The sequence below is a fragment of the Podarcis filfolensis genome (genome assembly GCF_964270895.1).
Source record: "Podarcis filfolensis genome assembly, chromosome: 10".
Classification (NCBI taxonomy): domain Eukaryota; kingdom Metazoa; phylum Chordata; class Lepidosauria; order Squamata; family Lacertidae; genus Podarcis; species Podarcis filfolensis.
In genome coordinates this window covers 36,026,979-36,054,267 of record NC_139612.1, presented here as the reverse complement: position 1 = coordinate 36,054,267, position 27,289 = coordinate 36,026,979, and the positions used below count along the sequence as shown (strand labels likewise).

General features: G+C 41.8%; 1 protein-coding gene across 6 annotated transcripts in view; it reads left to right on the top strand.

Moving 5' to 3' along the window:
- PPFIA2 (PTPRF interacting protein alpha 2) overlaps nt 1-27,289 on the top strand; it is a 273,126-nt gene that overhangs the window by 8,838 nt on the left and 236,999 nt on the right. For all 6 annotated transcript variants that reach the window (XM_083573299.1, XM_083573302.1, XM_083573298.1 and 3 more), the window contains exon 2: nt 1,088-1,338. In XM_083573299.1, the coding sequence (XP_083429425.1) occupies nt 1,090-1,338 (249 nt within the window). In that variant the 5' untranslated portion in view covers nt 1,088-1,089. The remainder of the gene's footprint in view (nt 1-1,087; nt 1,339-27,289) is intronic.

Here is a 27,289-nt window from a genome sequence, read left to right as displayed (position 1 = left end):
TAGAGCATCTAGGAAAAGAACAAGAATGGGAGCCAATAGCATGGGCTAGAATGGCAGAATCACTTGAGATCAAAGGCAAAATAGAATGGTCATGGTTTGATGCTACAGTTGTAATATATGGACGGCATATTAGTTAATAATTTTAGCTAATACACAGTGATTCTGTTCATTTTCATTTCCTGATGTTTTAAGGTTAATAACCTTCTGAACTAGCATAGAATTTCTAAGATGTTGGCCATAAATGTTTATTGAGAAATATCCAACAGCATATTGGATTTGTGAAATTACCTTGTGTTGCACAGCACCAGGCACCTTAAGATAGGTTATGATAATTGTGACATTAATTGATTTTCCAAAAGCTACCCTTAGGCTAGACTGCAACAATCTTGGAACAAATTAGCTTTGTAGAAATGCATTTCTGTCCTCCTCATTTTGAGGAAGGAATTATGTGAAGGGCAATTAGCTTTCTAATCTAAGAGATCACCTAAGTGAAGGCCTGACTCCAACCTAGGCTGCCAAGAAGGGTAGAGCGTTATGACATTTTTAATGTTGACTTTCTGCTGAGTCCAGCGTTGAAGTTGAGCTCTGCTATAGGAAAGTGTTGGGAAGTACTATCTTTGGCAATTAATAGTAGCCATGGGCACCACTACAAACAGTCAGAAGATGGCACGCAGGAGAGTGAGTGGGTGGATAAAGGTCAGATAAAAGAAACGAACTTAGAAAATGAAATCTTTGACATGTTTTCAAAGGACACTGTCTGTGTCAATCTGCTGGTGAGACTTTAAACGTATCCCTCTCCTGAAAGAGGAACACTTCCAGAACTGTGAATTATTAATTGTTATTAATAATTAACAATTTTATTAATAATAAATGATTATAATAATTCAATGACTAAATCTATTATTATTATTATTATTATTATTATTATTATTATTATTATTATTATTTATTTATTTATTTATTTTACTGCCAGGAAGGGAGTCAATCTTGAAATGATTGACTTTATTATATATAATAGCTTCCTAGAAGCTATTAGTACTTAGAGGATTATTTTTCATCCCTCCCACCATTTGTTTTTTGCTTTCAGAAATGATGTGTGAAGTGATGCCCACGATAAACGAGGACACCCCGATGAGCCAAAGGGGGTCCCAGAGCAGTGGCTCGGACTCGGATTCTCACTTTGAGCAGCTTATGGTGAATATGCTAGATGAGAGGGACCGTCTCTTGGACACACTTCGAGAGACGCAGGAAAGCCTTTCTCTGGCCCAGCAACGACTCCAGGATGTCATCTACGATAGAGATGCTCTCCAGCGGCAGCTCAACTCTGCACTGCCCCAGGTACGTTGGGTGTCCATACATTCCCGGTCATTTTAACTCATAAACATTGCGTTTGCAGCGCATAATCTCAATGGATAATATATGAGTTCCTTAAAGATCCAGTGTAAGAAGCTACAAAGCACTTTTTGTATGGTTTAACTATTGGACTTAAGCACTGACACTTAGTGTGCCTAGTTATATATATATAGGTTCAATAAGAAGGAAATTGAGCCCTTGGATGTGCAAATTGCCTCTGGTTCCATCAGAAAGTCGTATGCCTTGATCCAGAGCTTTATATGTGCTCCAGTGTGCAGATGGAACCACGATGCACTTTAAGCAGTCTTTCTCAAGGAAAGGAAAGCATGTCAATGCATCCCTTTGTAGGCACGATGCTACCCTTACCTCTGAAATGAATGGCAAGACCTTACAGATAGAATGGGGCTGCCCTGCACATGTACTCTGCACATTGGATCTCTTCTACTTAACAGGTTTGCTGCATTTAGATGACGATGACGATTTCAAAGTTTACTTTAAACTTAATTGCTGCAAGACAGGAAACAACATGAATGTATCTATTTGAGGAAGGAATAGAATGTATCTATTGATTGATTCAGGGACAGTGTACAATCTAATATCAATGCAATACAAACATAAAAGTAATAAAAACTTATGCCAATTAATAGAACGTACCTGGTAAATTAGTCTAAGGGAAAGGATGCTCTTTATCTGAGCCAAATCAGGCATAGGGTAGCCTAACATCAAAGCCATGCCAATGCATGCCCACCCCACAGAAAACCATACTGGGAAGCTTGGAGAGCAATGCAGCCCCACTGCCCATTGCCTGCCACTACTGCACACAGTGTCACAGGCGAGATTGCAAATATATTTCCCATGGAAATAGAGGCATGTATTCAATTCTCGGCAACTCTGCTCAAGCTTCACCTTCCAGCTTTTCCACTGACTTTTTTTTAAAAGCTCCCTGATACTATTTATATCAGAGCCTCAAAGCTACAGTCTTTAAGATGCAGTTGCAAACCACATGCAAGCAGTTGCAAAATGTAAAGGGACTTCTTGCATACAGCAAGGAACACAAGTCTCTTTGCTGAGCTATTTCTACCCCCTTGCTTTGATCTTGCAGCATTGCAATTGCATCAGACATCAAGTTGCACAGTATCAAAACCCTCCCCTCCCCTCTCTCTGCTGCTTTCCATTACACAGCTGATGGGCAAGGGCGGTGGTCCCAGGGGTCCGGTGAAATACCTGCTTTCACAGGTGTCTAGAAGAGGGAGCATCAGTGAATCCAGATGCAGCCATTCCAACAGGACAAATGCTATGCTGGAAAATGCTTCTTCTACATCCCCCTTAAAGGTCTAAGAGCCCTGTTGTCCTGTGTTCCTCATGCACTCTGGTCCCAAAACAAACATACTATGGTGGGAAGGAAAGGACTGAGTGTATTTAAACCATGTCTGAGTGTCTAGAGGTGTCCAGCATGGGCTACAAGGGGCTGGAGGGGGGGAATGTTTCCCTTTATTTATATGGGTGTACAGATCTCAAGATAAACTGGAACCAACCAGTGATGGAACAGAAGAAGCAGCATTCTGAGCAGTGAGCTGTTGGCCCAGGCCTTGAAGCGGGGTGGGTAGGTGGGGACAATTGCCCTTACACAGAAAACTCTTGGGACTTGGATTGGAGAGAAATGGAGGTGCGTGCCCTCCAAGTCCCAGACAGCCTTACTTCCTGGTGGCATTTTCTACTCCCAGGTAGGAGGAGCCTGTATGACTGGCGGCAGGGAGGGAAAGACAAGCTGGATAATAAATTGGGGACAATGAGATCCAGGGGATATTGAGAACCAATAGTGGTGGCAGGACTTGCAGAACTCAGAACATATACGAGTAAATGAGACAGACCTCTGGGCTCCAGAAAGCAGAGAGGAACTGACAGTAGATCCTAGGGATAGGGAACAGTGTCTAAACCAGGGAGCCCCAAACTCGGCCCTCCAGCTGTTTTGGGACTACAACTCCTATCATCCCTAGCTAACAGGACCAGTCGTCAGAGATTATGGGAGTTGTAGTCCCCAAACAGCTGGAGGGCCAAGTTTGGGGGTGCCTGGTCTAAACAGAGTTCATAACTCAGTAATAATTGTTGTGCATACATATCATTCTGCTATGCTTTACTACAAGTTGCAGATCAGGAAGCCAGCAACACACGGAGCTTGAATATAGGAATTTAAATCAGCTAAAGGACACAATTCTCTCTTTTTTAAAAAAACCCCAAGATAAGACCCTTCATAGGGAAGTCAAGGACATTATAACGATTTTCTTAAAAAAAAACCTAGGCCCAGGAAAATGGTATTTGGGCACTGCTATTTGTGTTCACAAATCGTGTGACTTAAGGCGTGTCTGGATGGCAGTAACAGCTGGACTTTGATCATTTCTTACTACGTTCTGTCTTAACCCCAGGCAGCAGTGGAATCCTTAAAAAGCACATGTGCCATTTCTTGAGCCATGTAGATGAAAGGGTGGCAGTTTGAAACTTTGCAGTACGCCTTAGGATTCCTTCCTCTTCCTACCTATTGTCTTTGAACTTCACCTTGCCCAAACAAATGGAACCTGATATTCTTTAGCCACCTGTAGAGACCAGTCTCTTCCTGTGCATTGTAGTCAGTGGTTATACAGTGCCATCACAAAATAAGGCAGGCAAAATATGCTGCTGGTAAATGTGAAGCCTGTTTGGCAATGTTTGGTAGCACTTGACAAAGAACACCTATTAATTTGGTCCCCCCCCCACTCAGAAAAGTGGGCTTATGTGTTTGTCCTGAGGCTTGTGCTGCAATATTTAAAGCATGGAATAGGATCACATTTACAATCTGATGGAATCGGACGGTAGTGCAAAGAAAGCAGGAAGTACCTTCTATATAATTGGAGCAAGTAGAGTTATATTCTAGAGTGTATTATAACCATTTAGTATTTAATAAATATGGTAGGCAGCAATCTGCCCGTATTTAGTAAAATCTGGCATTTAGCATTTATTCTCAGGAGCTGCACATTATTTCGGATTTAGCAAGCACTTGAACTTTAGCAGGGATGGGTATACAGATCTTGATTTATCCAGCTTCATTCCTAGTTTATTACAAAGGCCTGTTTTTAACCTTACTTATGTAATATGTGAGATGGCAAATGTTCCGCTATTACAGTTCTGGTTGAGTAGCTGCTGTGAATATAAATGGCTAATTTAAGAAACTGTATATGAGCTTTTATTTGGAATCAGTTAGTGAAGAAGGGATATGATCTTTTCCTTATGCAAAGAGACTTAGTTCTGATGCATACATATTCAAGAAGCAAAAGACTGGCAAGAAATAGGATTTATTTTTTTAAAAAAATAGTTTTATCTTCCATGTGGAAGTGGTGCCCACTGGGAATGACAGAGCTAGTCTTATTGAACTCTCATCAAATAATGGTGCACATTTCAAATCCTATCCTTGTTTCTTTACAAAATAGAGCTAGGCAGGATGAGTATTGTAATCTAGCACCAAACGGGTGGAGCATGTGGATTTTGTTACTGTGTAGTAATTCTGGCAAAGAGAAGTGTTCAGAATCTGTGCTCATCTTCTTAGGGCGTGATGAGAGCCTGTTGGATCACACCAATGGCTCATCTAATCTAGTGTTGTGTTCTCACAGTGGCCACCCAGATGCCCCTGAGAAACCTGCAATTAGGACCTGAGCACAACAGCACTTTTTACCTTGTGGTTTTTGGCAACTAGTATGCAGAAGCACGGGACACGGGTGGCACTGTGGGTTAAACCACAGAACCTAGGACTTGCTGATCAGAAGGTCGGCGGTTCAAATCCCCGTGACGGGGTGAGCTCCCGTTGCTCGGTCCCTGCTCCTGCCAACCTAGCAGTTCGAAAGCACATCAAAGTGCAAGTAGATAAATAGGTACTGCTCCGGTGGGAAGGTAAACGGCCTATCCGTGCGCTGCTCTCGTTCGCCAGAAGCAGCTTAGTCATGCTGGCCACATGACCCGGAAGCTGTCTGCGGACAAACGCTGGCTCCCTCGGCCAATAAAGCGAGATGAGCGCTGCAACCCCAGAGTAGGTCACGGCTGGACCTAATGGTCAGGGGTCCCTTTACCTTTACCTTTATGCAGAAGCACACTGCCTCTAACCATGGAGGACAGAACACAGCCATTGGGTTTGGTAGTCAATGATACCCTTATTTTCCATGAATTTGCTGGTCTTCTTTTAAAGGTGTCTGAATTAGTGGCCACTGCCACCTCCTATATGAGCAATTTCCATCCTCTGTGAATTCATCCGATCTAGATATTACCGTACGTGCTGCTTTCTGCCATTTTGTTTACAGTGGTCTACTAGACCAGGCTGGGGAGACTCAGGCATGGAAACAAAATGCACCCCCCTGAGCATAGGTGCCAACTCCTAGGGGCCAAGGCAGTTTCGGCCCCCCAAATGCATTTTTGGAGGAGGCCGCCCCCCTCAATTTCCAGAGGGCATTTGGCTCTGCCCCTGGCTCCTCATGACGTCAATGTCAGGATGTTTCACAATGGCATGTTGGGTCCCCGCAATCCTCTGGCGAAGCCGGCACCTCTGCCCCCAAGACCTCTCCCTTCAGCCGTTGTGACTCTCCTTAGGCTCCACCCCTCTTCCTAGGCTACACCCCCCACAGACCCTGTCCTGCATTCTCCTCAATTGCTTTCCCCATGACTGGAATGTGTCCTTGAATTTTCATAATATGCCTTGCCAATTTGGATGGCTGCAGATGGAGAGATGTATGTGCGTGTAGACTTTGCATGGTTGGAATGTCCTCTGCTGTACAAAGGTGAGATTCATATCCATTGCTCTGCCTCCTTTTGCCTCGGCTCCCCACTGACACATGGCTGCTGGAAGGTTGCCCATGAGGAACATGGTCCTTAGGCTGAGAAAGGTTCCCCATAATGCTTGGCATTGGCTGACCTCGGTACATTTCCGTATTGGTGTCTGGGCTCAATGTAGCCCATTCCTAAGTTGGTTTAATCAGAAGAAACTTCACTAGGACTCGCTATCTAGTTGGTGTGCTTAGCACTGAAGCCTTTTCTTATCAGAGTTTCCAGCACAAGAATATTGGTAATGAAGGGACACCTGAACAGAAACACTTTTTGTGTGACCCTCCTTTCCTTTCAGTGCAGAAGAGTGCAGGGTGTGTAATGACGTGTACTGTGTTCATGCAAGCCAGCAGTCTGAGGATCTGTTGCAGCACACAGCGATTCCCTGGAAGACACAAAAATGTGGAAAAGGTTTCTTGAAATTTAGGAAGTTTTAAAAACACCACATGGATTTCCCCCCCATTGCAATTGAGTTATTATTTTTCTCTTTTTATGAACTTCCACATTAATCCTAAATGTGTTGCTTGGAAATAGATGCCTAGGCAGCTGCTTTGAATAATGAATGGCATAATTCAAAGACTTCCTCTGTGTGTGTGTGTGTGTGTGTGTGTGTGTGTGTGTGTGTGTGTGTGTCAGAGAAAGAGAGAGAGAGAGAGAGGCTTTTAAGTGATGTAATGCAGATTGTTACTTGTGTTAATTGATTTCAATGGGTCTACACTTAGTTGGATGCAATGTTAATGTTGCTGGGACTCAGAACTAGCATGGCCACCCTAAAGCAGCCCAATGAGGACTGAGCCTTAAGGAAGCATGGCCTCTCAAATCTGCTTCCGTTATATAAAACTCAGCACAGAGCACACATCCAGTCACGGACAACTCTGGGGTTGCGGCGCTCGTCTCACTCTATAGGCCGAGGGAGCCGATGTTTGTCCGCAGGCAGCTTCCAGGTCATGTGGCCAGCATGACTAAGCCACTTCTGGTGAACCAGAACAGCGCACGGAAATGCCGTTTACCTTCCCGCAGGAGCGGTACCTATTTATCTACTTGCATTTTGACGTGCTTTCGAACTGCTAGGTTGACAAGAGCAGGGACCGAGCAACGGGAGCTCACCCCGTCACGGGGATTTGAACCGCCAACCTTCTGATCGGCAAGCCCTAGGCTCAGTAGTTTAGACCACAGCACCACCTGATATAAGAACCACTAAAAACAAAGAAAAACAATAATTTTAAAAACAATCGTATGCAAGCACACACACACACACATACATACATACATATATAATGTCCTGTTGCTGGTTTCTAGAAGCTTCATGTCTTGCCATTGTTGGGAAAAAGGTGTTGGAGTACACAGACTGTGAGATCCAGCATGGTTCGTATACAGAGTACAATGTATCATCACACACATTTGTTGAACTCAATGCTACAGTTGTGGTTGTGGGAGGGAAGAGGTGCAGATCAACAATAGCTTTGCAAGCGTTGCAGTATCTAATTCTGTTGCAATAGTTTCAATATCTAATTGTGCTGTAAATTTTGCTGCAGACAAAGAGACCTGCACTGTGGTATTTACTTGGAAGAAATGCTCTGGAGGTTTTTTCCTTTTTTTTGTCTTTAGAATGCAAGCTTGTGGAATCCTTGGGGGAGGGTAAAAAGGAAATAGTCAGGGAAGGAAATGTAATGACCTTGCTCTATTGAACCAGTACATGCAATTTGATCAATATGAAGCTTTAATTGGGTTGTGTTAAGGAAATTCATGATAGTCTTACATTTTCTTCATTACTGTTGAGCAATAAGGATTTTGCTGATTCAGGGAAGGGAAGTGCAATCTGGGAAGAAAATAATTAGGTTCTTTAATAACACGAAAGTAGCAACCTGCCATTCTTCTCTCCTTCATTATTTTTTCTCCACAACAACAGTATTGATTTGGTCACTGTGCATATACTAGAAAAACCTCCTCATATAAATCAGACATGCAGACAAATAAATAACAAACCTGGGCACATCTGCAACATATAATATTAACTTTTAAAAGGATGTGTTTGTGTGTATGCATGACTGTGTTCCATAGAAATAAGTGGAATATGCCGATTCTAGTTCAGGGTTTATTGCAATGTCTTATCCTTCTTAAAGATGTGTGTACTGAGTTTTCTAATAACTATTGAACATGTGTAGCCTTCACAATGGAAGCATCAGATCTGAAGCCAATGCATAGATCTTTGGAATCCCCTGATTCATGTCTGAGCCTCCTACAATGTCAGCAAAGCTCTTTTAGACAGCATGAAGGGCAGAATGGATGTGGGAGGAGGGAAGAGGGAGACTGTGGCTGCTAGCCCCACCCGAAACATACTTGCATTCATTGGCCAGTCTGTATAGCATCTTCTCCTTTACAGATGTGCATGTGTAGTGCTTTCTCTGTGTAACTGGAAACCATGAAATGCTTGGGCTCTGTGCCAGCATCCAAATGATTACACATGTGTTGGATTGCTGCAGTGCTATCACACCATACATATGGCAATTCGACTTCTCCCATATCAGAGAAGGGCGAGAGACTCTAGTAGGAGTAGCCAAAGTCATGCCTTCCAGATTAATCTGAATCAGCACACTGTGCTCTAGCCCAGCCTTTGAACAACAACTTCCATTAATCCTGACCACAGGCCAAGCTGAATGGGGCTAATTGAAGTTACATATTACAATATCTGGAGGATACCATGTTGGCTACCCCCCAAACTAGAGCTTAGTCTTACCCAGGTCACAGGATAGAGCATCCTTTGCTGTTGGCTGAGACTGGTGGTGCGGCTGTGCTGGCTGGGGGTGATGGGAGTTGTAGCCCAAAATACATGGAGGGCAGATAGAGGTAGTGCAAGTATTTCTCAGAAAACTAAGAAATGCATTCACTTTTGCCACAACTGTGCTGATGTGCATTGTTATCTAGGGCAGTAGTCTTCAACCTTTGCAGACCCAGGACCCACTTTAAACTCAAGCATGCATTTGGGGGACCCGTTTCTTAACCTTTTATATTTGCATGGTGGTAGTGCTCCTGTTGCGACCCACCATGGGTCAGGTCACCAGTTGAAGACCAGGGACCTAGGGGAAGAGGATTACCCTTGTCATTTTCAAGGGGAGGGGTAGCTCTAAGGTGTATCCAGCTATTTGGTGCAGGTTGGTACATGTTAATCTTCAGCAACCGCTGCATATATATATAGTTGGAACTGCATATGCGTGCCTTGCAATCCTTTGATGCTAACTTTGATCAGCCTAACTCTGGATGTTTACATTTCTTTCCAAAAAAATGTTATGCCTCAAGTCAAAGAACATGAGTTGCCTTGTAGAATGCAGTGGAAGGAAATCCGGGAAGGGGGGGGAGGCATAAAATAAAAGTATCCAGCAAAAATTGTCCGTGGCAAGATTGCTTTCAGCAGGAACAGTGTGTCCCCGTCTCCACATTTAATTCTGGTTCATAAATGTCCCTATCAGTTACTTTAACTTGGAGCAGACACATTAATGGGCACATAAACTATTTGATGGCTCATTATCTCCAAGCCTGTAAAGACACATGGCATAAACATGAGATAAAAATAAATCCAGACGGGTCAATGGTGTGGTGTTTGTTGCCTCTTAGATACTTTGTCTCTGAGGATAAAGCAAAAGTGGCAAGTGGGGTGGGGAGAAAAACCCAACAAAAACCCTGAAGGATGAAAAGCAGGCACCTGGCACAATGTAACAAAAGGAAATGCTACTTTAATGATAATTAAAGTAAAAAGCTTACAAAAGGAAGCTGTCTGTCTGAGATTAATGGCTCTGTTGTTTCGTTTGAACAGAAAACCAAAGGGAAGCAAACCTCAAGTTGTATCTTTATAAAAACATAGTTTTATTTATTGCAGAAAGCTATGGGTGACAGAAAGCCCATAGCTTCCTAAAGTGACTGTTCTTTCCAGGTTATGTGATGTTTCTGAGGCTGAAATCTTGTGTGGGGATAAGCCCCAGCGTATATAGTAGGGCTTACTTCTGAGCAGACATATAGAAGACTGACTTTTCATACAGCCTGATCTTTTGTGTATTTATTTAGAGATGCATAGTGAACTCCACTCGAAGACCTTCTACATGCAAATCATGTAGTTGAGGTGGTGCCCACACTGTGGCATTTTGCTATACCACTCAGAACCAGTTCCTGTCTTTGTAGTGCTTTACTTTTGAGCATGGGAAGGCCAGGTCAGGGCCCATCTATGTGGGAGTTTAATGTGGATTTCAAGCTTTATGTGTCTTGATTTTTTTGGGTGCCATCCATCCACATGACATATTCCCCATCCAAATACTTGCACACCTAGTATTTGCACTGCATACCCATAATGGACCTCAGTTTTCTGGATCTTATGGAGGGCGGGGAAGTACTAGCTGAGGGGAAGAGACAACTAATGCCCAGTGTGAATGCATTCCATCAAACACCGCCACATATATATCAATGCCACAGTGTGGGAACCACCTCAACTACATGATTTGCATGTAGAAGGTCTTCATTTTGTCCTTCTTTTTTCCACCTAAGGAAGGCCTGGTAACAGGAACTGGAGTAAGACATCTGATGAGGCTGGGGGTGTGGGGTGTGGAGGTGCTGCCAGGTAGAGCAGATGGGTGTCCTACGTGAGGATTTTCCTATATTGTTATGAAACTGCAAGGAAGATTCTTTTGAAACTCCAGTCCCTGCAAAGATATAGCTCTACGCATTAGTGGTAACGCTGCATCTTATACCCTGGGTTGTGCTTTAGTGTGTCTTTATTAAAATGGACGTATAGACTCCCACTATATTCCTGTGACTTCTCTGGCTTCTGTCATATTTAATTTTGGAGGGGTGCTTCCTAATAGCTTCTTTCACTTTTTGTTTTGCTTCTTTCTATGGAGTGGGTGACTTTTCACCAGACTTTGCTCCTATTAATTCTGGCATAGGCTTCCAGAATGTAACTGGATGATAAGTGGCTTGATAAGTTAACATTTTAGATGTTTCCATGGCTGTGCTTTTATCAAGTACCATGTGTACTAGATAGCCTTTCTTCAAACTGTTGAGTACAACAAGGACCATTATATTGTAGTGAATATGGATGAGGAGTGACCCTATAGGAAGCGTGGGAGCATCAGCAGATAAGGCAGGAAATGTCCCCTGCCTGAAACTATGGGATGCTGCTTCCAGTCAGTGCAGTCAGTGCTGAGCTTGCTGGACCAGTGGTCTGACTTGGTTAAAAGGCAGCTTCTTACATTCCCAGTGCCTTTGCTGTTTTTGTAATACATGCAAACTTCAAAAAGTTTTGAATTTTTTTTGGAGGGTGTAGTCACTTTTTGGATCCACTTACTTTTTGAAATCAAGCTAAGGGCTTTATCCCAACTCCATTACTGCAGCAGGCAGAACCATGAAGAAGCCCTTAATAGAGCATGGGGAGAACCTGGGATCCTCCAAATGTTCCATTAGCAGCAACTAGCATGACCAATGGCCAGTGATTGTGAACGGTCTTCTTCAACTGCATCTGGAAGCTCAGAGATTCCACACCTCTGTTTTAAACGTAAAAGATTCAAGACTTCCTGGTATGGTAGAGGGTAATTCAAAACGTAAATCTTCCAACAGCAGGTTCAGCACTTCTTGGAGCTCACTTGATGAAACTCAGCCATACAAAGGGGAAACACACTTTATAACAGCGGCACTAATAATAAAATGGAATATATGTATTTGAAAGTTGGTTGTGCTACCGGTATGTGCTATGCATCTTCATTGCAGATTGTGGGAGAAATCAGCTTCCCCATCAGTTTTCTAAATTCTTTTACCGCATAGCCCAATCTCGCTGCAGTTTATTAAAAATAACATAATTTACATTTTAAATTGTGTATTGCTCAAGCAGAGTCCATAGCAAGGAAAAATCTAGCACATATTATTAACGGATGACTTAGTGTAAGAATGCATTGCAGTAAATAAATATAGAATTAAATATTAGTTGTCAAGAGCAAGGCTAATTCACGGTTACTTTGCTTATTTATTGAAGCAAAATGAAGCCTATTTGCAGAGATAAAACAAGACATCCCCTTTTCAACAGATCACATTTTCTTTAGCATTTTACACAAAGTTCAGCTGCAAGAAATGCAAAACAGGCAATCCTAAAGTCTCTAAAAACATTCTGTGCCATTTGGAAGAAATTTTCTCTCTTCTCAGGCGTGGGCTGTGAAAATCCACGCTAGGGGCAAGGGTGAGAATGGGTCTGTGCTGATAAGCACAACAGGCCTTGCAGGTATGCAGGAAAATGGAGAATTTTGGGGTGGGAAACCTGTATTTCCCAAACTGGGAAACTGGCAACCTGTCATGTGCATGTGCAGTTACAGGATTCTGAAGACTAGCAGTAGTAGTGCTGTGTTGTTGTTGTTTAATTAAGGTACATTTATATTCCACCTTTGCTTCAAGGAGTTCAGGATGAAATACATGGTTTTCCCACTCCCAGTTGTTTCTTACAACACTCTGTGAGCTAGGTTAGTCTTGGGGATGGTGACTAGCCCAAGATCATGGAGTTAGATTCATGGCTGGCTGAGTGGGGATTTGAACTCCAGTCTCCTAGGTCCTGGTCCAACATCTAACCCTTATTCCAAACTGGTTAGGGGGTTTTGTGCATTTGCAAGAAGCAGATGTCCAACCAGTGGAAGATTTGAATGTCAGTGAAGCAGGTGTTTTGTTTGGCCTCAAAGACCACACTTGGGGGAAGGGGAAGGAATGAAGTGTGAGCAGAGGAAGCTCAGCCCACCCTGGAAGTTGCCGTCAGTGTGAATCAGGCTGTCCATTGATAATAGAACCTGAAGAGTGACAAAAGATACCAAGGAAAATGGACGGCAAAATGGACAAATGTAGAGCAGTTTTGTGCGCATGAATGACACTTCCAGCATTACAAACAAGGAAGCAGATATACTTTGTGGCGAAAGAAACATGATCACAGGGAGGTTTGAGCCAGATGCACATTTCTGAAACTAAAGGGTTTGTGTGTCTGAAACATGGCGGAGTGATAGAAGGTAAGCAGCAGAGCATTGGCAGGAGGGGAAAATCAGAGAGAGAAAAGCTGCCACAATCATTTAACAGGAAGATAGAAACATAAATGGGGAGGATAGCAAGCATATGTCAATTGCTTGCTTGTGTAAGCATTAGATGGGTACCCTCCACACATAAGCATACTTAGAGCATGAATTAACCAGTTTATGTTTAGAGTTAAGACATCAGTTGGCAGGCGCACTGCTGGCATGCTGTCCCTATACATGGATAGGCAAACTCACATTTATAGTGCATTTATAGGTGAAGGGGAAATGTATGGAGTGCTTACACATGTTTATCTGGTGGGTCAGAACTGCAGCAGCAGCTTCCTGGCAGGCATCACTGGCACTTACCAGAAGGGCTGAGATGGTGGTGTCAAGGTCAGGGCTGCAAAGCAAATCCAGTACAGTCATACCTTGGAAGTCAAATGGAATCTGTTCCGGAAGTCTGTTTGACTTCCAAAAGTTCAGAAACCAAAGCACAGCTTCTGATCGGCTGCAGGAAGCTCCTGCAGCCGATCAGAAGCCGCAGAAGCCCCATTGGACGTTTGGCTTCCAAAAGAACATTAAAAAACCAGAACCCTCAGGAGCTGATTTGTTTGGGAGCCAAGGCGTTTGAGATCCAAGGTACGACACTGTGGTGTGCCCACACAGCCCCAACCTTGGCACTGCCCATCTTGGAAAGCAGCAGTGACTCCACTGCCAGAAAGTTTTTTCTACAGCTCCTTCCCACCAGACATACCACTCCTGATGACAGTACATTAACTATGGCTGTCATCATGTCTGCTTCAACCCCTAGGAGACTGCATTTTAAAAAAATGTAGATAATGTGACCAAGAGAGGAGAGCAGCAAATAAAATAGATGGGGTAGGACAACATCCCACAACCTGGTGTCTTCTAGGTTGACAGATGACAAATCCTATTAGCCCCGCCCAGTATGGCCAATGGTCATGGATGGTGGAAGTCCAAAACATCTGGAGGGCACTGTGTTTGTGGAGGATGCTGTAGGAAACTTAACTAAAGAAAAATAAGTGGAATCATGTGCGGGAAAATGGTCCTGTGGCTGGTAGTCCTTGTGTTATAGACTAGGAGGAGGAGCTAGCAATGTGAAAAGTTAATGACGGTCTGTAAAAGAAAGAGTGTGTGTCTGTTGTTATATATATATATATATATATATATATATATATATATATATATATATATGTCAAAGCTTAAGTAGCTTAAAAAGTGCATGCAATGGTGTCCACATTGCTGCCCCAGTTTAAACTAGAGCAGGCATGTCTAAAGTTCAATTTGGGGGCCTAATCTGGCCTGTCGGTTGGTTTAATCCAGCCCCTGCATCTTATTTCCTGGGTTAAAATCCTAAAAAACCCTAAACAACTTCAATCCTAAAAAAAGCTCAACAACTTTGGGATAAAGGAATAAAAAAGCCTTTTGGTCAGCCCTCATGGCCCTTCAATTTATCAAATCTGGCCCTCATTAAAAAAATTTGGACACCACTGAACTAGAGTGATAGGCAGGTGGATGGGTGAGAAATCTACAGAGACACCTCCATAATTTTTCTAAACTAAATTAAATGTTAGAATGTTAAAGTGAAGACACGTGGAGTCCCAGGCACAAGCCAGGATGACTGTCCCTCCTCCAGTGACATGAAATCTGAAGACTTTATGGGGTCTCCTGACTCCAGCACTGCCGCAGACACCTCTAGCATCTCTGGAGCAGCAGTAGCAAGTCTATCTGCAGCAGAGGACCTGGAGGGACTGGCATGCAATGGTCCTCACTCACCTGTGGCAACTCTTTCATCTGTGGAATCGGAGGGAGAGGTTGAGCAGCCTCCCAACCCCAGGGAACAAGTGTCAGAAGGCACAGCCAGCCATTTGTCAACTCAAGGCCTGGAAGAAGCAGGCTTCTCAGGAGTAAGGGGCCTCTTCAGAAGCAGGAACCTTGGAGACTCAGCTAAGCAGTTGCTGCAGGGCCTGGGTGACCAGACAGAAACTCAGTTACTGATTGTCAGTTTCTTAGCACTGGGTGACCCAGCTCCTCATTCCTACCTTGGCCTATGCTGCTGACCCGGGGAACCTGCTCTGCAGTGTTTGACTTTGGCCTTTTCTTCAGTCTCTGCTATTTATTTTTTTAAGTTGTGCCGTGTGTAGCCTAACTACCTTAATTTCCAGACCATAGCTCCAACTTTCTCTATTGCTGTATCTCCTGTCTTGGTCTAGTGTCAGGGTAATCCAGATGTGCTGGTTCTCAAGGAGAAGCCAAGGTCAAGGATTACCCTGACACTAGACCAAGACAGGAGATACAGCAATAGAGAAAGTTGGAGCTATGGTCTGGAAATTAAGGTACTTAGGCTACACACGGCACAACTTAAAAAAATAAAATACAGTAGCGGGGAAAATGATATCATTGCACATCTATGCATATTAATAGGGCAGAGCAGGGGAGGCACTGTAAAATGAATCAGGTTTCTGTGTGTATAGAAATGTACTGGGTAAAGAGCGAAAACATTAAATATACATTACTAGCATATCACTTTTGTGTGTGTGTTGCGAAAACAGACCTGAAATCTCCTGGAGGTGACAGCCGAAGAAGAAATAAAGCATTCCCCACCTCCCTTAACTTGTGTTTTTAAAACAGGGGTAGCTAACTATTATTTTGGAGGGACTTATCTGCCCACCAGCAATTTTTTATGGCTCCCCCAAGACTCCATGAATTTTGGCAGTGGAGGCAAAGCAAATGCAAGGACTCTGCTGGGGTTGCAGAGCCCATTGTCTTGATGGATATGCAAATTGCCCTCTTTTGATCAACAGATGGATCATTTGGTGAGCAGAGAGTGGGCATTGATGCCTCCCACTAAACTGATCTGCATGAATCAGCTGAGAAGGAAGAACTCTGTGTGTGTGTGTGTGTGTGTGTGTGTGTGTGTGTGTGTGGAGAGAGAGAGAGTTGTGTCCACTTTTCAAAGAAAAGAACTAAATATTTCAAGTGTGATAAAAGTGGTGATCATTGCTTAACATGCCATTACAGTCCTATCTTTAGGATGCCTGAAATGCAAAATTGACCAACATTTTCCACAGCATGTCCTTCATAAGAGATCATGATGTATGTATAGCATTAAAAAAGCACCTTTGGCAAACCAAAGAATGTTAAGATGCCTATAAAATAAATTTAACACACTCAGTACTCAGTAAAACCAGTCTTGTGTTTCTTTTTTTAGCAAGATACTTGTAAATTCACTAGGTTTCTCTCCCCTGATTGAGTCATTCTGAGGCTCCCAATTGGAATCCTACATTATTTAATTTGCTTTCAATGTTTTAACACTGTTAATTGGTTTTTGCATAATATTTTCCTGTTCCTGGATGTTTTGACAAGCTATTTCTGCTATTAATGAGTATGATACCCTATTTGGACATATGCCAGTGTAACATGCCCACTCTTTAAAATGGAAGAGTATTAAATTTAGTCTGTTTACTTTATTTTTCTTCCCTAAGTAGTCTATAAAAGTTTAAGCGGCACAGCTTGCCTGTATATAGCTCATATCCATGGACACAAACAGGTTACCTTCAATTAAAGCAATTTAGGTCCCTTGCAATTAGCTCTTCTAATGTAAGGTTCTAAAGATTACATTTGTATTTTCAATCCCTTGATTTCACATAACAAGCATGCTCTAAAAGTCTTCACAATCTTTAGTAGATAATCTTATCATAATTTTTGTTTTCATTATGCAATATATTTGCATAAGAAAAAAATACCAACAACCCCAATTTCAGTATGATTGTATAATGAATTATGATGGCTTACTAGGCAATGATCACATCTGCTGTTTATGATTGTGTGGAAGGAGGTCATACTAATAGTTTGCATCCCTAAGATACTACTAAATGACAATCTGTTTTATATCAAGTGCCTGAAAGTAATTAATCACAAGATTTTCCTAAATATTAAAATTGGTAGCAGTTTTCTTCCTAGTTAACTGAAATAAAGATGGACTATATGCAAGAATACAAGAGTACCCAAGGGCTATTCTTCATGAGACCTGTGAAACTTAGCCTCTTATTTTATGCTGGAAATAAGCAGGCACTTGTAAGCTCAGTGATTGATCATAGAGTATGATTCATATTTCTCCCATTTGCTAATCCCACCCTTCCTCCTGTACACCCCTGTTTCTCGCTATGAAACTGCTCTGGAAGGTTGAGGAACCCTTTGGAATAGCAAGGGGAGTATGCTGCTGCTATAGGCTGCAGGGCAAACAAAGAAGGGGGGGAATTGGTATCCTGCCACCTTCTTACAGTGAGAAGCCTCTACTAGGTCCCTCTACAGACAGAAGGAGCCCTGTTTATTGATTGATTGATTGATTGATTGATTGATTTGGCAAATTTTGTTTTACAGTCATTACTAATGTACAAATTGCAGATAACCCGCCAGTTGCACCGAGGATTGAACATGAAAGCAATACCTCAACTTACGCAGAATCAAATTTTGGAAGACCTAACTCATGAGTGCGTTACTGGGAAGTAGATAACTATTGGATGTGCGTTAGCTCTTTACTCACCCTCCTGCCATAGCAATCCTTGGTGAATAGACAGGATCATGGCCCTTCACACATCTGATCGCTCAACCAACAATGGGTTCACAGCCCATTAAAAAGAGATGGTTTCCATCCATCTTTGTGCCTCATACAGGAATTGGTTATTTGTCAACTGAAGTAAAGTGTATTAGTAAGAATAGAACGGGGGAGCAGCAGGGTTTCCAGATGAGTTAACCTAGAATAAGTGTGTGCACTCTTGCTTATTTTGATTCTAGAAACAGAAAAACTGTTCTAGGGCTTTTGCAGCCCCCACAGGCTGTGGCGTTACTTCGAAATGGTTGGTTATGGGATAAAAAGAAACATTCTGGTTCCTTGGCTTCTCCAGTCATGCCGTTTATCACTGCTCCAATGCTGGGCTGGGCTTTTTCTCTCCCATACCTCTCTGTGTCACATTTTTGTTAGGAACCTCTGAATTCCCATCAGCAGATCCTGACAAAGTCTTAGACATCAGATGCATGCAGATAAGAGAAAGAGGGAGGATGGGCTGACACACGATGTCAGTCTTCCATAGAAATGAGCAATCCTTCACAAAAAGCATGCCACACAGATATTTTTTAATACATCTCAGTTATTCTCATTCTGTAGGGAAGAAGTTCCATGCATTACTCATTGTTTACATGGCCAACTGTGTGAATGGGGGGCAAAGTTTACACAGGTTTCAGTATACCAAGTTGCATGTTGTATTGTACCACCTCTTGGTTCCATCTACAGCACATGAAAACAAAGGAAAGGCCCTGGTGGATCAAAGCAAAGATCCGTCTAGCGCAGGATCCTGTTGCCAACAGAGGCTGAGCCAGGTGGTTCTAGAATGTTCACCAATGGGACATAAGGAGCACTCAGCAACCAGAAATTCAATAATTTCCTGGAATCTGGGGAATTTATTAAGTCACCATGTTTAGTAGCCATTTATAGAACAACCCTCTATTAATTTGCCTAATCCCCTTCTAAAAGCTATGCTAGCTGGTGGCCATCACTACAGCTTGTAACCACAAACTCCATCTGCTCTATTAGGCATTTTGTGAAGAAGTGCTCCCCTCCCGTTCTGAGTCTACTGCTGATTGATTCCTTTGTATACCCCTCAATTGTAGTATTCTGAGGCAGAAACCAAACTTCACATTCTCTGCGCCGTCCATAATTTCATCAGCCGAATTCCAACGTAAACCTTTGAGCAGTTGCTTTTTTTAAAATAAATTTTTTATTGGTTTTTCCACACATAATACAAAACAATACAACACAATACATGGACATACAAACATATAAACACGTATACTTTCTTGACCTTTCTTTTCTTGAACCTTCTTTCAGCGACTTCCCCATACCTCCCCTTTCTGCATCCCTGTTATCAATCTTTTCAGCATCCCCTAATTTCAATATAACACTTTCTTTAGATCTTATTTCTCATATCCAATTGTTAATCGCTGCAATTCTATTTTGCATTACCCAAAACATTTTAGCATTCATTAATTTTACAACAGTTCTTAAGATAGATTTTAAATTTCTTCCAATCTTCTTCCACCGTCTCTTTCCCTTGGTCTCGGATTCTGCCGGTCATCTCCGCCAGTCCCATATAGTCTATTACCTTGGTCTGCCATTCTTCCAGTGTGGGTAGTTCTTGTGTCTTCCAATACTTTGCTAACAGTACTCTTGCTGCTGTTGTAGCGTACATAAAAAACGTCCTATCTTTCCTTGACACCAATTGGCCTACCATGCCCAGGAGAAAGGCTTCTGGTTTCTTCACGAACGTGCATTTAAGCACCTTTTTCATTTCATTATAAATCATTTCCCAGAATACCTTAATCCTTGGGCACGTCCACCAAAGGTGGTAGAAAGTACCTTCAGTTTCCTTACATTTCCAGCATTTATTACTGGGCATATGATAAATTTTTGCAAGCTTGACTGGGGTCATGTACCACCTATAAATCATTTTCATGATGTTCTCTCTCAAGGCATTACATGCCGTGAACTTTATGCCGGTGGTCCATAACTGTTCCCAGTCAGCAAACATAATGTTGTGACCAATGTCTTGTGCCCATTTAATCATAGCTGATTTAACCGTCTCGTCTTGTGTATTCCATTTCAACAGCAAGCTATACATTCTTGACAAATTCTTAGTATTGGGTTCCAATAGCTCTGTTTCTAGTTTTGACTTCTCCACCTGGAAGCCAATTTTCCTGTCCTGCCTTTGAGCAGTTGCTTACGTAACTAAAATGGCAACAGCCACACACAAAGGAAGCTATTGGCAGCTGCAGGCTCATTGACTGTTGAAATAAAAACTAGAAAACCAGGGAGCAGGGATGGAATTGAATGGCTGGAACCCTGCACTCCACACTGCAACATATTGTTGCAGGGTCCCATTTGTAAACATCTATTATGTTCTGTATCCATATTATTTCCCCCAAACTTAAGGAGCTCTCTGAGCTTGTATCTTGCAAAGAGAGAGAAATGCACAGAAGTGAGGTATGAAAAGCTCCTAAGCAGGCACTGCTTTATTTATTAATTTTGGTATCCATGTTCTAGATCAGGCATAGGCAAACTCCGGCCCTCCAGATGTTTTGAGACTACAATTCCCATCATCCCTGACCACTGGTCCTGTTAGCTAGGGATGATGGGAAATATAGTTCCAAAACATCTGGAGGGCCAGAGTTTGCCTATGCCTCTTCTAGATTCATTTAAAGCACAATTAATGGGTTCGTTCCCAAGCACAACAACAATTCTTTTCGATGTGATAGGATGAATTTATTCACATGAAGTCAAAGTTCTTCTTATCTTTATTATTTGTTTCCCTTATTCCCTCCGCTCAAATTCCCTCTCATACAGAGATGGGAGAGTACTGAGAGAAACTCAGGCTTCGGATGTTACAAACGTGTCTTGCCAACCAGATATGCAGTGACTTCCTCATTCAGGTGCTGGTGGTGTAAAACATCTCCACAAAAGCTTCTCACTCTGGAGAAGCCTCTTCAGTGCTTCATCATAAAACTGGAAGCTGCTCTTGCCTTATTCACAGCAAAAGAGAAAATGAGAGCTGGAGGAAAGCTACTTGTTTTTCCCCTCCTTTGTGATTCTTTTTGAGTTAGTATAGCATACGTCTATAGCTTCTGCTATTACTGCCCTGACGGTTTTGAGCGAACCTCTTATTTGCAATCAAATGTTCTTCCTATCTTTTTTTTATTTAAATCTAATCCTCTTCTTTCTTTTGCCAGGGATAGTGCTCCCATTCACTTTTCACGCTTGTAATTCAGGAGTTATTTAAATGTACATGCTCATGTCCCATCTAAATCTGGCTGCTGCATTCTTCTCCTTTTCCTCTTGCTTTTGATCAAATTCTTTCTCTCAATCCAGTCCAAGCTAAACACACAGCTGGTAAGTACCTTTTGTAAACCGGACTGCTGATTACTGCTGATGGGCTGCAGTGCTTTTGCTTTCAGTAGAGTCTAATGAGCTTAGCATTGATCTATCCTTTTCACTACAAAGTTGCATCACAGTTTATTGCTCAGCTGAGTCATGCAATAGAGCAGGTGCCTTGCCCTACTGGTACCAGTGAGGAGTTCTACAATGGAAAGCAGAGGAATAACTTTCAACAATTAACCTTCTTAAAAAACAAAACAACCCCCCCCCCCAAAAAAAACCCCAAACCTCATTCCTTGCAATCATTCACAGGAAATAAATTAGATCATCTGTGCAAGGTATACAAGGAGGCAGTGTCAGGTAGCGGTTAGAGCATCAGACCAGGATTGGGGAAACCCAGATTCAAATCCCAACTAAGACACTGACCTGTGTCCAGTTTATGCTGTTTTTCAGCGTAGCAGGGTTGCTGTAAGAATAACATATAGGGAGAATGATACTAGCAGTGTTGGGCTCATTGGAGGAAAGTTGGGGTGAAATGTAACTGATGATAATCATAACAAAGTGAATTACATTATAGCCGTAAACCTTTGTTAAATGAATCCATACTCTGTTAAAACCAACTTTAAGCATTTTTTATTATTATTATTACTTATTAAATTTGTATACTACCCTTCATCCATAGACCACAGGGCAGTTCACAACATAAAAATACAAAATATGGGTCGTACAGGTGTGGAATTGTTAGTTTGGTCCATAGGTCAACCCAGCAGTGCCCTTTGAAGCAATACTTTATCATGGCAAGCACAGATAATTTTTTCCACTCAGCAGGGAAGGCAAATGTCCTTGGGCAATAGTTAGGCAACCAACCATGATGACAAAGCTACCATCCCTTCTGCCTAAGTGCACAGTTTTTATACCTCTTGACCTGTATCACGTTTGAACTCTTGCCCAGGAAATTAGTTGAAGTGCCTTTTTATAGATTAGTAGAAAGGAAAAATATATCCTGTAAAAGAGTGAAAATAAGACATTTCCCATTGCATTTTGCAAACGGCAGTACCTTATTCTGGGCAATGGTTTCACATGATGAAATGATGAAATCGATTAAGAATTTGATGATAATTTAATTTATTTGAGTATTTTTAGGCCACCTTTTTGATTAAAAGCAGTTCACGTAAAACATCCAAAGTCTAAAATATAAGTAAGTCACCATTGAACTAGCAGTATCCTCCGAAAGCATTAAAGTAGCAATACTGATAAACATAAATTGCCAAAGCGTAGCAGTGTGGGCAGCTGCAAAAAGGGAGGAAAGCTTCTATTGTGATTCTTAGGGAGTTACGTTCTTCGCTTGTGTTGGAACCTGCCCTCAACAGACTTGGACAGCATGGAGGAAAATAAGGGAGCAAGAGGCATTGTGAGCAGACACTGGAGAGATGGTGCTTGATCACGGCAAACTACCATTTCCTTTGTTATCTGATGTTTTAAAAACATGAAATTCATGGGTGAAGTATAGTTTCAGGATAACTTTTGATTGTTTAGGTCTAAAAGTGTTGGTTTTCCCAGCTGGTTGCAACAACAAATAAACTCAGAAAACCCAATAAAAGCAGCCAGGAAAGTGCTTTAATTTGTCTTCTTTTTTTGACAGCTGGGACTAACTACTTTGAAAATGCTTTCACATTTTCACTTTTGTGTTGAGTAGGAGAAACCATCAATTTCTTTTATTTAATAGCCATTTCCTGCCAGTATGGAGAGAATATAATCAATGCATCCATAAAGCAGAGATGTGGACACAATGCAATGCAAATACTGCTGTTGTTTTTGCTTGTAAGTTTGTCTTGCTTTCAGGTTGCATTTTTACCTTGTGTTCTAGTGTGTCTCCTTTGTATAAGCAGTCTTGTATACTTCTGTAGAAGGGTGTGGTGTAAAATAATCATCATCATAAACTGGAAATGCTATGTAGTACTATCATAAGCCATTAGCAGTAGCTCTTGAAAAGAATATAGACCAGTGTCTGTATGTGAACATGCTCCGTTTACAGGGCTTCTTCAAAAAACAGACTTGAGTTGCAATCTCTCTGTGATGCTTGTTGGAACTGCAGGGAGACAATTTGATGTCTGTGTTATATGTCCAGTGAGCATGATGGAATGTTTTGACGTGTGCTCAAATTCTCAGAAGAAATTGTTATTGAGAAATACCATGCTCCATAAAAGTCATTTGACTAAGTTTCCTTTCTGTCTTCACAACTAGTCACCTTCCTTGAGGTTTTGCTTTGAACCCCTTGCATGGATCTGCCCTGTCTCTAGATTCTACTCATTCTCATCATTCCCTCCAGATGTTTTAGCTATAATATAAATCCAGCTATGACTTGTGCTTGCTTATGACTTGCTCTCCATGCACCTGTATTTTTCCTTGGTCTTTCAGGCTCACATCCAGATAAGAAGGATGGAGTGTCCCTTGTTGTCCTGGTCCTGTATGGCTTTATGAAGCGCTTGAGCCTTACTGTATGGCTGGAGAAACTCTCCTCTGAATTGACCCATGCTTGTGGCTTCAGTCAGTAGCTGGAAAGATGAGTTAAAGACTGAGAGGCCCCTCTTCGCCTTTCTGATGACTCACTACAAACTTTTTGTTCACCACAAACTATTTGTTCACTGCCATGTTGAGATTTCTATCAGCTGACATGTTACAAGACATCTGGGATTGCTTTGGAGATGCTTGGTGGGGACAGCTCCTTAAGTTTCGGAATGAGTCAATTGGCAAAAGAAAAACCCATTAGCAGCTCCTTGTTTCAGCATGGCGTGACACTGTTATATTTCATACCTAGAGCAATGGGAATCGCACAAGTTATCCCTCAGGTGGCTTCATCTGCAAACACTGTAGTCCTGGTGAAATTGATCTCTGCATGCAGTTTTAGATACAGTGAAAATCTGGCATATTCATAGACCGCATTAGGTGGATTGTGTATGCCATGTTTGCTCAATACTTGCCATTTTTTAAGCTATGGGATTTTCAAGATTAAATCACGGCAGAACCTTTCCTGCTGCTACACCCCAAAGCTAGCTACCACCTTAATTACCAGTAATATCTGCTATCTGAGGCAGCCTCTTCAATCTGTGTCAGAGTCGAGCTAAGAGGCGAAGGGCGAATTCCCCATTCAGGCATTGCTACAGAAGTTTGCAGGCCTCTTTGAATGTAATCTTTCCCTGACATGCCCCTCAACAACAAAAACTGTAATGCAATGTGTAGTGAAAGTTCAATCAAATGGAACGGGTTCTGTATTTCTGGTATATATGTTACTCTCTACGATAGATTTGTGATCCTCCCCTCTCCCACCTCAAATGCAGCCATAATGATTGAAACTGGTCAGGCAACTGAATCTTCATTTACCTGCTTCCTACCATCAGATTAACCCATGAGAAACGGAAACTAACTACCTGTCAGACTGGTACTGCAGTGAATTGCATGTCTTGAAATCTATACTAAGCAGTGTGTGAGCATAGTGGAGTTAGGAGGGGTGACAACAGAACAGCTGCAAATATTTTTTTGGAATCTCAATGTACCTTTGATTCCCAATGCCTTCTATTTCAATCGATTTCAAATCTAGACTACCCTACTTGCACAACTTAATTAATAGTCATTCTTGCTACAAGACAATAACAGTCTGTGGTGCATATAACATGCAATTTAAGGAATGTCAGAAGGAATAAGCAATACTGGAACTACTGAGAAATAACATGGCAATTATAAATGTTGCTGATGAATATTTTTTGTTTGTGGAGAAATTTCTGGTTGTGATAAGAGAAGAAATGCCCTAAATTAGGTTGGGTAATTTGTCCTGAATAATGTTGTTGTTTTTCCTTTACCCAGTTATAATTCCTCTTGAGTGGCGAATTAAAAACCCTTGAGTGCATTAGTATGCCAAGTTCTCAAGATTAGCTTTAGGTACAACAATGCATTACTGCAAGTGCATGAGTGGCCACTATGACAGCACTAATGTAAATAAGTAGGTCACAGGCTTTCCCCGTAGACCACAATGGGAAATGCCAAAATAGCAGTTCGATGTCCACACGGAGGTTGCTCTGCAATTTTGTTCTGACGGCATTGTGGGTTGACTGCAGCTCAAAGTGCTAGGTTACTGCATAGCAAATATCTGGGTATAGAAGGGGCAGTTCCCAAGCATGAGCATTTTCATTTGCAATCCTGAAACCTTGTTGGAGTCCCAAACTTGGTGCTTAGCTTTAGAAACAGTTGTTGATGTCTAGAACTGTCTCCCCCCTTTATCTGAAGTCAAAGTAATTTAATGCGCACAAAACCAAAATGTGTATTGACTGAATTAATCACAGGTGCTAATTTGCCAATATTAGGGCCTGTCCAGATTATCTGTTTATTGAATGCTCATCCTGATTAACATTCACAAAGCTTAATGGCAGAGAGATGATATATGGTCAGGGCTTCTTTTCGGCTGGAACTTGCCAGCACCTCTCAGATGGGTGCCATTGCCATTCTAAGAAAATGAGGGAGCTGATCGCTGTGAGTTCCAGCACCTCTTTTTCTAGACAAATAGCACTGTCTTTACTGAATATTGGTTTTTATTTGCTTGCAGGACAGTTATATGACCATTCATCTTGCATCCATCTTGACTCGTTTTCAGGTTGTTTACATGTCTTGGCATCCAGTCATTCCTTCTTCCAGCACTTTCAATTGGTTACATCGAATTGTGTATGCCAGTTTAATGGTCATTCACTCCGTTTGGAGAGGTCCTTGTAGAACTCTTCACAATCCTTATTTGTTTTCAAAACCCTTTCTTGTTTTTACAATCTAGAACAATTTGGTGCCATCAGCAAACTTCATCACTTCATTGCCACCCTTAACTCCAGATGATGTATGAACAAGTTAAAATGCACCAATTGCAGCACAGATTCCTGAAGGACCCCTCTTCTTACATCCCTCCATTGTGAGACACACTTCATGATATCCACTATATGCCAATTAAGAAGTAAATTTATTTCTGTTCAGGGACTTGGTTTTTAATTCCAGAAGGAAGCAGAATCAGCATATTCTGCCTGCTTATTGCATCCTAAATCTATCTCTAAACTAATGGCTCAGCATTATCAGAGTTAGGATAACAGACCAAACAGGTCAATATTAACCAGATTGTCATTTGATATTTTTACTCTCTTGCAGTCTACACATTTGCATAATTTCCATATTCTTTTTTTATTTAAAAAGCTTATCTTTTCTAAACAAACCAGCTATAAAACATGAAGCAACATTTAAAAAAAAGGAATGGTTTATTGGATTATTATATTTAGATTGCAGGAAAATGTAATTTAATTCATTGGCAGATATTACTTAGCAGTTCCCATCTTATGATTCAGTTCTGTTCAGTCACCACTTGGCCTCTGGGGTTCTGAGAAAAGGAGCAGAGTATATTTTGCTGTATCAGGAAGATCTTGTATTTAAATGCAATATTTTCTTGTTCAGTAATAGGCCTTTCATCTTGGAGTGAAGTGTACAGAGACAGAACATAGGGAAATTTCTGTGACCAACAGAGTACTTAGCTCCCATAAAAGGGAATTTTAGCTGAAAGTAATACAGCTTGTGTATTTTGTAGTATCTCTGCCAACATTGAGAAATCCTGGCATGGATTCTGGAGTTGGTGTAGCCTTTCATAGAAGGCCCATCTATGGGGGACAGCTAATTACACAATGCCTCAGTTTAGCTGACTAATCTTGTATTTGCTGTTTGGAAAGCTAGAATAAGTGCTCTAGAGAATTGTCTAGCAAGAGTATTGTACATAGGGAAGCTTCCTAGTCCGTGCTTTCAGACTGCAATCTCCACACTGATGGAAAAACTACTCTCCACTCCCCAAACTTGGAGTCTCAAAATGGCCTTTGAGAGTGCAAGGAGATGCTGTCAAGGAAGATGGGGAGTTTGCATTGCATGAGTGCATTTAGAGAGACTCCATGGGTTGTGGCGAGGGAGTTTGTGGCTGACCTTAGGCTTTCCAGACTAGAGTTGGTGCTGCAATTATATGCAGTTTTCTAGCTTGCCATTGAATGCTTTGATGTGTGTGTTTCTGCATTGCGTGTGTAGGTCCCCAGGCCACCCCTCAAACAAATTCACACAT